Source organism: Anarrhichthys ocellatus, unplaced genomic scaffold (genome assembly GCF_004355925.1).
Source record: "Anarrhichthys ocellatus isolate YVR2014 unplaced genomic scaffold, GSC_Weel_1.0 scaffold11, whole genome shotgun sequence".
NCBI lineage: Eukaryota > Metazoa > Chordata > Actinopteri > Perciformes > Anarhichadidae > Anarrhichthys > Anarrhichthys ocellatus.
The window spans coordinates 3,524,060-3,535,040 of record NW_022280041.1 but is presented as its reverse complement, the minus strand read 5'-3'; the positions used below and the strand labels follow the sequence as shown (position 1 = coordinate 3,535,040).

General features: G+C 45.2%; 1 protein-coding gene across 1 annotated transcript; it reads right to left on the bottom strand.

The window, feature by feature from the left end:
• Positions 1–3,277: 3,277 nt before the first annotated feature.
• Positions 3,278–10,619, bottom strand: LOC116385503 (trichohyalin). The gene is made up of 3 exons (XM_031851017.1): positions 10,453–10,619; positions 9,332–10,159; positions 3,278–8,706 (listed from the first exon to the last, which is right to left on the bottom strand). Exons 1-3 carry the CDS (start codon positions 10,499–10,501, stop codon positions 3,401–3,403), a joined length of 6,183 nt encoding a protein of 2,060 aa, XP_031706877.1. The 5' UTR covers positions 10,502–10,619; the 3' UTR covers positions 3,278–3,400.
• Between the last annotated feature and the right edge of the window lie 362 nt (positions 10,620–10,981).

Genomic DNA, 10,981 nt, shown 5'->3' with positions numbered 1-10,981 from the left:
AGTGAAAACTACAAAGAAACTTGAAAAATTCAAGACATAATTGATAGAGCAGGTTATCTTTTGTTATTAACCATAAAAGATTAAAATCAACACAGTGAGAAAAATAAACTGTTTCATACAAAGCAAAATACACTTTGATTGAAAGGTACTTAAAATGACAACACGGATACAAGAAAGTCAGATTTTGTGTTACAATGAGTAATTCTGAAACGCAGTTAACCAAATAATTATGTATTTAATGACAAAATGATCCTTGTTTTTTTGTAAATGCTGACTTCTAGGTATTCTTTCCTCACAATAGCTATGTATGTTTTGTTGGAATGAGACCAATAGTTGTTTTTTTTTCCAGCAACATCCGAACGCACAATCGGAACGTGATTTATCATTAACTAGCACCGCTGCCACGCTAATTACGGCGTGTCAGAAATAAACCTCGAGTATTAAAGCCACTTGAATATTAATGGAGGTGTTAAAGCGGAATCACATTTATTTCCCTCCTGGGTCAAGTACTGTAAAGAAAAAAACAATGTTGGAAGCACCATTATTCAAATGAGAGTGCACAGACCTTAATAGAAATATCAGTCCAACCATTAACTTCTGTTTTAACACAGCCCAGTAATTTTGTTTCCAACGTTTGTAGACATGATTGACTGTGCTGTCCCTGTCTATTGTAGAGCATGTTAATGTGCTCCCATCCATATTTCCTAAAAAGCCTCATTCGGGAAAATAAAAGGCTCCAAATAAAGATAAATTAGGGTTACCATGTTGCCTTAATCTGAACTAATGTCGGCTAAAACCGAAATTAGTGCCCAAGAGTGGTTTCATCATTCACTGTTTGCTGATGTGGAGCAAGGATTCACCTTTGAACTCACAGTGGTGGTGATTTTTGTTTCCTGAATGGCCTTGAATGATGGCTGTTGGGATCAAAGTTTACCTAAAAAACACATTTTACATGCGTATACTTGTTAAATCCTCGCGCCTAAACCTCTCTGACCTCGCTGTTAATAAACTTTTTGATATTCAGTTCATTCAGCTCAGGGTTAAGGAATGTGTTTTTATTAAATAGACATGGCAGTGCTTAAAAAAAATCATCTGCATAACCTGTAATTTCTTTTTCCAACAACAAGAAAAACATTAGGACACCATGTATTTTTAGGCGACACTCGTGAAATAATAATGTACTATATCCTGAGTGACTAATGCATCATTTTAAAGACATTTTAGGAAATACTCTGATACAGCCAGTTAACATAGCCACTGGTTCAACCGCTGGTTTTTGTGCAGAATGAGTTATGTGTGAATCATTGGGCCTCAGAGTTGCAGTTAGGTGTATTTTGTTACTTTTCGACAGAATCATGCTAGCTGTTTCCCGATCTTGTATGCTAGGCTATGCTAACCGGCTGCATGGCTTCATATTTAGCTAACCCACAAGAGTGGTATCAATCTAATCCAACTCTCAGCAAGAAAACTAGTAAGTGTATTTTCCAAAATGTCCAATTATTTGTTTGATGCCAATCTCAAAACAGGCCCATTAGCTAAACATGAATCTACAGCCAGCAGCCTGTTAGCCTAGCTTAGCACAAAGACTGGAAACGGGGAAACGGCAAGGTCGCTCTGTCCAAAGGAAACAAAACGCAGCACCTCTACAGCTCACTAATTAACATTTATGTATTGGTTGTTTAATCTGTATAAAAATCATCGCGTAACAATCTATGGTTTTGCAGAGGGTTTTTTGCAGAGGTCACTTTGCTAAGCTACGCTAACTGGCTGCTCGTTGTAGCTTCATATTTGCTGTACAGACGAGATACGAGATATTTGGTATTTTTGATCTCTCTACAATTTAGAGTAAAGCTTTCTTTGCTATATATCGTATGTCGGTATCTACCGATCTGTCGTCATTTGGCTGTGCAACATGCATTTCTAATGATGCACTCAAAAAGTTTTTTGTCTTGCAGTGTTGCCAAGGTTAAAACTTCAAACAGCCTAAAACATTTAAAACCAAACCACTAAAAACCATGCCTTTTTAATTTAGCAGAAAACCATCATGCACTCTGTAATCAATCCAAGCTTATAATCAATAAATCAAGTGTTGCAATACTATAAATGAGCTATGCGATGGCAAGTCTAAGGCTTTAGAAATGAAAACGGGCGTCGCCTAATACATTTTGTGTTGGATATGTTTAAAACATTATGCTAAAATGTACGAAAATTACTGCAATTTGACAACTTTTTTTTTTTTTCCTCCTTAATTTGTCCCCAGACGCTTTGAAAACAGTCACACCCTGCAGGGATAATCAAAGAAGCAGGGGATCCATCTTGACACAACACCTTCTCATCTCGCCTCTAAAGGCAGCTCGCATAGAAAGGACAGATTAAAAAAACATTGCTGCCATGTTAGATACAGACCAGCACTCACACGCCATAATTATTAGCCTGATGATTGCACACAAGTGTTTTCGGCTGTTGCATCTGGCCCCGCGGATGATGGAAGTTGTTGTATGTATCCACCCGCATTTTTCCCCGGCTGTCAAAAATTGCATTCTGAGAAAGCCGTACTCCTCTCATCAAGAGTCATAATTTACTTGTCAAAGCAGGGGTCCTCTCAGCGTGCGGGAGGCTCCCCGGGGTTATAATTGCGAGACGGTTTGGTTCTCCTGAAATGCCTCCAGTCAGGATGAAGCGCGGGCCCGCTAGTCAGGCTTTGTGTACGCTTTCCTTTTTAAAAGTAGCCATTTACACAGAAAATTGTAAAACACGGTTAAACCCCCACCACCACTTGACTAGCTTCACTATACTTTCACCATCAACTCCTTGTCATCATTGACTTTCAACCACTGTGGCGCTCAGAGAGTCGTCTCTACGCTGACACAAGGTCCCCATCTTGTGGAGAGAGGATGGAAGTCTTTCTTTCCCGAGTGCAGGTCAGCTGAGGTCCGCCGGAGAAATCGAGCTGCATTTTGCAGCTCGTGCAGAATTTTATGATTTTTTTTTTTAAGCATTAAATAAGTGATTTATATGAATCATTCAGAAAGCAGGATCTTAAATTCAGTTATTCTAATGTACTGTACATAGGTACTATTTTGAAGTACTTCATCTTTACTAGAGTATTTCCATTTTCTGCTGCTTTATACTTCTACTCCACTACATTTCAGAGGGAATCATTGTACTTTTCACTCTACTACATTCATTTGACTGGAATATTACACATAAAAAAACACACAATGCGCTTATAAAACATACTCTCCTAAAATTAAAATAAATTTCTTTGTGATATTTGTAGTTTGACAGACCGTAAATAAAGAATCTGAGTACTTCTTGCACCACATTTTTAATTTATTCAAATATATTCACATAACAAGACAAGACACTATTCTTTATATGATACATTCATACAGTGTCATCACAGTTCTCCGCTGTTCAAAGCCACCACATCCTCCATCTTCTCTAACAACCCCTCAATCGATGCGTCGCTTCTCTTGTTGCTCAGCACATGGTACCTTCCCCCGCATCGCTCCACGAGCCCCGTCAGCTCCCCGTTCCTCAGGATGTGCTGCTCGGCGCTCTCCCCTAACGTTTCCCCCCACGTGAACAGCACCAGCGTGCGCCGCCAAACGCCTTCCCCGAGCAAGCCCACGTGCTCCTCGACTGCTCTCCTGTACCTCTGCGTGCAGGTCAGGTAGGCCGGCATGAGCAGGAGGACCACGTGTGGTCCTGGGCGACACCAGGAGACGCTGTCGAGGATGCTTGTCCTCTGCACCGCGTCGGTCGGGTCGGGTCCGTCTCGCCACCTCAGGCCCAGCGGTTCTGCGACGGCGAGTCGGCGTCCGCCGACCTGACCTCTCCAGGGCCTGAACGTAGACGCGTCCGGTTCGGACGCCTCCCCGCACAGGAGGGTGACTCCAACGGGGCAGCGAGACGACCAGGACTCCCCTAACACCACCACCCTCAAGTCCGACCCAGCGAGGTTCGAGCTTCTGTGACCCTGACTTGCTGATAAAAAGGTGAAATCTTGAATGACCTCTCTGGCCTTTTGCCTCCTCGTCTCTCCTCCTCCCCCTCTCCTCCCTTCCTTTCCCTCAGCCGTCTCTATCTCCTTTAGTGTTTCAAGGTGACAGTTATTTCTCTCTGCAGCTGACGATGATGTCTCCATCCTCTGATCCTCCCTTTCCTTGTCTCCTCTATCTGACTCTCTTCCTCTTCCCTTTTCCCTCCTCTCGCTGACCTCCCGGTACATTAAGGGCAAGTCATCCTCTGAGCTCTCAACTGCAGCCGTCTGATCGAAAGGATCCCTCTCATGGTCTCCCACATCACGCTGTCCATTCTCCAAATCCCCCCTCTCTCTTTTGTGCAACCCTTCCTCACGCTCTTTGAGATTCTGTTCCCACTTGCCCAGTTTCCTAAGCGACACCTTTAAGTTTCTCTCTTTGTTGTGAAGCTCTTCCTTCAGCAGAGCCAGGTCCCTCCCCATCTCATCCAGCTGCTGCGTCGTGGAGTTCACATGCTCGTTCTGCATCTGCAACTCTGACTTCCAGCTGAGCAGCTCCTGCTCTTCATTTCTTAAGTAGTGCTCCCTGTCTTTCAGCCCTTTCACCTTCTCCTGAAGATCTTGCCCGTGATAATTCAGCTCTTTCTGTCGGCCCTCCAGAGCTGCAAGCAAGCTCTCTAGCTCCCTTTCCCTTTTCTCTTCATGTTGTGCTCTCATGCTCACTTCTTGCTCGTGTTTGTCTGTTTCCTCCTGCTCTTTCTTTTGCTTTTCTAGACTTGCTTCCCATTTGCTAAGTTCCTCTTCCTTACTTTCCAAGTTTACCTCTTTTTCAGCCAGCTCTGTCTCTTTTGCATCAAGTTCATTTCCTCTTCTGCTCAGAAGCTGCTCCCTTTCTGCTACTTTGTTTTCGCTTTTCAAGAATTCCTCATCCTTCGTTGTGAGCTCTCTCATTTCATTTAACTGCCTTTCTGCCTCACCCTGCCCCTCTTTCATCCTCTCTATCTCTACTTGCAGTTTGTTATTTTCCTCCTTCAATCCCCCGACCTCCACGTCTCTCTCTTTAAGAATACCTTGCGCCTGCTCTTCACATCCCCTGAGATGTTTCCTAACTTCTTCTTCGCTCTCCCTCTTCAGCTCTTCGCACTTTACTTCGAGGTGTTCTGCCTCCTTTCTCATCTTCTCGTTTTGCTGCAGCAGCTCCTCGACTCTCCGCCGGCTTTCCTCATATTTCTCCGAGGCTTCCTCTGAGCGACTTGTCGCTCGATCCCTCTCCTTCGCGATGGATTCCACGCTCTCGTTCCTTCTCGCGATCTCCCTTTCGTACTCCTGGATCATGCTCGTCATCGCCTTCTCCATCTTGTGCGTGAGCTCCTTCAGCTCGGACTTCGTCTGCTCGATTGTCAGCCTCAGCTGAATGATCTCTCTCTCTTTTTCTCTGTCTCTCAGCCTCAGCTCTTCTTCTTTCTCCTGAAGTTTTTCCACAATTTCCGCATCTTTTTTCCTCTCCTGCTCTGTGTGACGCTGCTGTATCTCCATGATACTGGTGGTTTGGTTTTGATGGCTCTCTTTCAGCTCTTCAATTTCTTCCAAGTAGTTTGCACATGTCTTTTTTGCCTCATCAATCTCACCGTCTCTCTCTGCAAGAAGACATTGTGCTTGTGCTATTCTTTTTGTTTTATTGTCAATGATTTCTAACAGTCGCTTTAGCTCGTTTTCTCCCGTCTCGTCCTTCTTCCTCTGCTCTTCCCTCCATCTTCTCTCCCTGGAGTCGGCCTGTTGTTTGACACTTTCAATCTCGGTTTCCTTTTCTCTCAGTTTTCTCTCTGTGTCGTTTAAAAGCTCGAGTTTCGTCTCCTCCATCTCTCGTTCTCTGTCCTGCAGTCGCTGCTCTGCCTCTTTCTTTTGATTCAGAATAATTTCTCCTCTCTCTTCGTCTTTCCTCTGCAGGATTTCGTCAATGTCCTTTATATGCTGATTCAATTTTTCTATCACTCTTTCTTGTTCTTTGAGTTTTTGCTCCACCTGTTTCTTGTAAATTAAATGATCTCTCTCTCTTTCCTCCTCTGTCTGCCGCAATTGTTGCTCAAGTTCTTTTGAATGTGCTTTTATCACTTCTGTTTCTCTCTCTCTCTCCTCCAGTCTTTGCTCCATGTCTTGCCTGAAATCTATTTCTTTCTCTTCCTTTTGTTGCAGCTTTTCCTTCATTCCTCTCACGTTCAGTTTCATCTCCTCCGTTTCTTTTTCCTTTTCCTTCAGTTTGTGCTCCATCTCTTTCTTGAGATTCATAACAAGCCTTTCCTTCTCCTGGTCACTTTCTTGCATTAGTTCTTTCATTTCATTCATGTGCTGACGTTCTAACTCCTCTAGTAGTCCGCCTCTCTCTTGCACTTTTTGCAAAATGTATCTCTCGTGATTTTCTTTCATAACTTCCTTCTCTTTTTCATTTTCTAGCACCTTTTCTTCTGTTTGGGCTGCATGCTTTTGCTCCAACTCTCTTATCTCTCTTTGTCTTTCCTGCAATTGTTTCTCAGTTTCTTCTGCAAACTGTTGTTTCAGCTCTTGAATCCCTATTTGTCTTTCTTGCTCCATGTCCCTTATTTTATCACCGTACTGTTGTTGGGCCCTTTTCACATCTTCCTCCTTCTCTTTCACTGTTCTATCTATTTCCTCCTGGTGTACAGCACTCCTCGTCTCCATTAGTTCCTCCATTTCTTTCATTTTTCTTGCCATTTCTTCCTGATGCTGCAGTTTTAACACTTCTAGTTCTTTTTCTCTCTCTTGCATCTTCTGTGCCATGTCTTTTTTGTAATCAAGATGACTCATTTCCTTCTCTTTTTCATTTTCCAGCATTTTTCCTTCTGTTTGGACGAGATACCTTTGCTCTAACTCTGCTATCTCTCTCTTTTTTACTTGCATTTGTTCCTCCATTTCTTTTTCAAACTGCTCTTTCAGCTCAGCAATCTCTCTGAGTTGTTCTTGTTGTGTTTCCTTTATTTGATTGTGATGCTGTTGTTTGACTCTTTCTACATCTTCTTTATTGTCTTTCAACCTCTGATCAATTTCTTCTTGATGTTGAACTTTCATTGTCTCCACCATTTTTTCTATTTCACAGATTTCTCTGGCCATCTCTTCCTGATGTTGCAGTTTTAGGCCTTTTATCTCCTTCTCTGTCTCGCGCATTTTTCTCTCTGTCTCTTTATCATGTTGTAATTTGATTTCTTCAACTTTCCTCTGCATATCTTTTTCATATTGTTTTGCGTTGTCGAGCGTTATCTGCTTTTCCTCTGATGCCTTCTCTCTCATTTGTTCTCGCTCTTTATCTTTTTGAAGTAGTTTTATTTCCATCTCTCGTTTTAGTTTTTCTTCCATTTCTGCTATCTTCCTGTTTTTTTCTTGTTCTTTTGTCTCGAGAACATCATCGTGGCGTCTTTTCATCTCGTCCATTTCTGCTTTTAAAGAAGCAACTTTTTCCATCCACTCTGCTTTCTCTTTTTCCTGCAACTCTGTGTTTTCTTCCAATTTCTTAACCTCACTCATCCACTCTTGTTTCTTCGCTTTAACGGTATCTTCCCTCTGTTTTCTCTCATGTTCATTTTCTACAACGGCACGTTCAAGGTCGAGCAGCTTCAGTTGCTGCTCGTCAATTCTTTCTGTCAGTTCCTCGATCTCTCTCTCTTTCAGCTCCAGGTTGAGCGTCGCCTTGTGCCTTTCTCCTCGACTCTGGTTTAGCGCCGCGCCGATTCTCTCATTTTCTATGCTCAGATCCTGAATTTCTCTCTCCTTATCTTCTGTCAGCCATCGCATCCTCTCCTCCAGCTCCCCAATATCATTCTTCCTTTCGCCCATCCTCCTGTCCTCTTCCTCCTCCTCTTCCCTTTGAACGTCGGCCTTCCCGGGTGACTTCACCTTTTTCTTCCTGTCAAAAAACCACCTGATCCTTTTCATCTCCCTATCTCGCATATTTTTCAACTCGTCCTCCTGATGAAGCATTTTGTCTCCCATGTCCTTCAGGCGCTGGTTGAACTTCTCGTTCCTGTGCCGGCTCAGATCCCTGACCTCCTGCACCAGGCCGGAGAAAGCCTCGCACCTGTTCATCGCTGCTGTCTTTTCCACCTTCTGCAGGAGCTCCGTCACCTCGCTAGAGCCTCCGTTTCCTCTTCCTCCTCCATCTGCGCTGCTTATGACGTGGTACCGGCCCCTGCACTTGTCCAGCAGCCACTGGAGGTCCCTGCCCCCGCCCTGGACGTGCTGCTCGATGTCCACCCCCTCTCGAAGCTGATCCCCGTGCGTGAACAGCAGTATCGTGTGTCTCCACACACCATCGCCGAGAAGCTCCAGATGTTCCCTCACGTGCGCTGCCCGCACCAGTGTGTCCACCCTCAGGGTCAGCAGGAGCCCGTGGGGCCCCGGAGGACACAAGGCCACGCTACTGACAATCTCCCTCTTCACCCTCTCGGGTGTGGCACCCGCTACACCTCCCTCCCAGCCCGGAGTGTCCACCACCGTCACCAGCCGCATGCCCACCTCCGCTTGCTGACGGACGCACTCCTCCGTCACCGCCCCGGCCTGGAAGAAGACCATTTCGCCCAGGATGGTGTTTCCTGCAGAGCTCTTTCCTGTCTCACGCTCGCCCAGGAGAACCAGTCTGACCTCGGGTAGACGTCTGGGAGCCCTGGAGAATGACTGGTGGGCGTCTAACTTGGAGCCCTGGAGACCATCGCCTGGAAGGGAGAAAGGTACAGATTAGTGATGAAACATATTTTGTATGTGCTCATACAAATTAAAAATGAAAGAAGTTAAGAGTCTAGGGGCCAGAAAAACATGAAAACAAGCCAACAGACACACAGACACTACTAGCTTGTTAGCAAACAAGTTACCTACACATTACTTTCAGACTTAATATTCATTGCAAACTGATGAATTCTGGTCCAATATTCACACTACTTTTAGCAGTTGTTCTCCACCAACTCCTGAAGGAAATATCTGTCTGTTTAGCTGCTAAACGCTCCACTTTTTTCATCGCTTTGTTGTCTGTTGCTTGGTGCTGGACAGATAGTGTACATGGGGTATATTCAGCATTTTGTTGTTGCTGAAAACAGCTGCCTGCTTCTGCTGGAAATGACCCCCCGGAAAAAACTCAAACTATGAGTTTGACATTAAGGTAGACACATTTCACACCCAGTCATTTGATCCACTGATCCACATATAAAACTACTTATTAGTGCAGCTTCAAGCATTGATTTATATTTTCCAATAACAATACATTCAGCAGGTTTTCACTGTCTGATTGTGATATGATTTTGTGTATTTGAGAGGATTTTTACAAATTGAACAGACTGAACTCACTCGTTAGGGCAGCTTTGATGGTCCCTCTCTGCATCTGCGCCTCCATCTGCCTCTGTTTCTTCCTCCTCTCCCTCGCTCTCCTCTTCCCGTCTGCTTCCAGACCCACCAGCACCGTATTCTCTATCTCTAAATGACCGCTTCCATCCTCCTTCTTGCCCTCCACCATCTCCTCCAGCTTCCTTATCAGCTCTCTGACCTGCGTCCCATCTCCTTTGCTCCAGTTATTCACGACATGGTATCTGTTCCCGCACTTCTGGAGGAGTCTCTGGAGTCCCGGGCCGCTCGTCAAGATGCGCTGCTCCATGGACCCCAGGCCCAGCTCGTCCCCCCTGGTGAACAGCAGCATGGTGTGCTCCCAGACTCCTTTTCCCAGCGGCTCCAGGTGCTCCTCGATCTCACTGATGTAGTCCTCCGTTACCGAGGCGCAGGATCGCACCACCAGGAGCACGGCGTGGGGTCCGGAAGGGCAAAGCGACACACTCCGTAAAGTCTCTCTCCTCACCCAGTTGGGGGTGCTGTTGAGCGGGTAGTACCACTCCCAACCTGGCGTGTCCACCACCGTGACTCTCCTCCCTGCCACATCGGCTCGCCGTTTCACGCACTCCTCCGTGGGCTTCCCGCTCTCGAAGTCTCCCGCTGCCCCCAGGATGGTGTTGCCTGCCGCGCTCTTCCCTGCTCCTTTCCTGCCCAGGAGGACCAGCCTGAGCTCCGGGAGAGCCGAGGGGACGCCGTGCGAGTCGGGAGGGAGCCGTGAGTCCATGGCCGCCTGCTGACTCTCATCTGTGATGAAAGGCAGAAGTACTTCCTCTGTGCACCGTACCGGGTAAACTGAATGACACAAAGCACAGAAGTGTGACAATGATCAGTCATCTAGTCTCTGCTTTACACTTAAAACGGCACTTCAAACCATATTTTTATTGTTTTACTTCAGTGACCATAATTAGATTGTGTACTTACTTATTCAATTATCATAAAATACCTAAACATTAAACTTTATTTGCTGTCAGAACGTATATATTTGTATTATTCACTTCACACACTAAGGTGCCTCTATACAAGCATATTTTAATGTTATAATACTTAAGCAGACAAAGAGTTTAAGAGCTCTATGATAAACTCACCACCATTCGTGACGATGACTGGACCACAGTTCTCATCTGTCGTGTCCATCACCACTACGTTTGCGTTCTTCCTCTTGTCCTTCCTCTTCCTCTTTTTACAGGAAGAGTTTAGTCAACGTCATTGTGAAAGAAAACAGGAACACCCTCGTAATGAATTGAAATGAAGATGGGTGCCACACAGACTGAACTCAGAAACTGGAAGACTCGTCATGTCACATGAACAACCTGCGGTTTTGTAACGCCCTCTCATTCAAGACGACAGGAAGTCAAACAATGGCTCCTCTGACACATTGAAGTACACATGCTCGCATGACATGCACCAATGCACAGGTGCATGTTGCACACAGTTGCAAAGATGAATCCATGTATGCACATAGAGAACATGTGTGCTGAGGCACACATGCAGGCTTCATAATGAGAGCTGCAGAGCTCATTACTGTGAGCCGCTGCCCTGTGGTAAATGTGTGGCACTTCTGTTTCCTTTACCCTGCAGAGTGAGACGGAGCTGACTCTGCCTCGAGTTAGGCTG

Coding starts and splice junctions, on each gene's coding strand:
- LOC116385503 (XM_031851017.1), bottom strand. CDS start 10,501: ATGGACACGACAGATGAGAACTGTGGTCCAGTCATCGTCACGAATGGT. Junction 10,160..10,452: donor AGTCATCGTCACGAATGGTG/GTGAGTTTATCA, acceptor TGTGTCATTCAG/TTTACCCGGTACGGTGCACA. Junction 8,707..9,331: donor CATCAAAGCTGCCCTAACGA/GTGAGTTCAGTC, acceptor TCTCCCTTCCAG/GCGATGGTCTCCAGGGCTCC.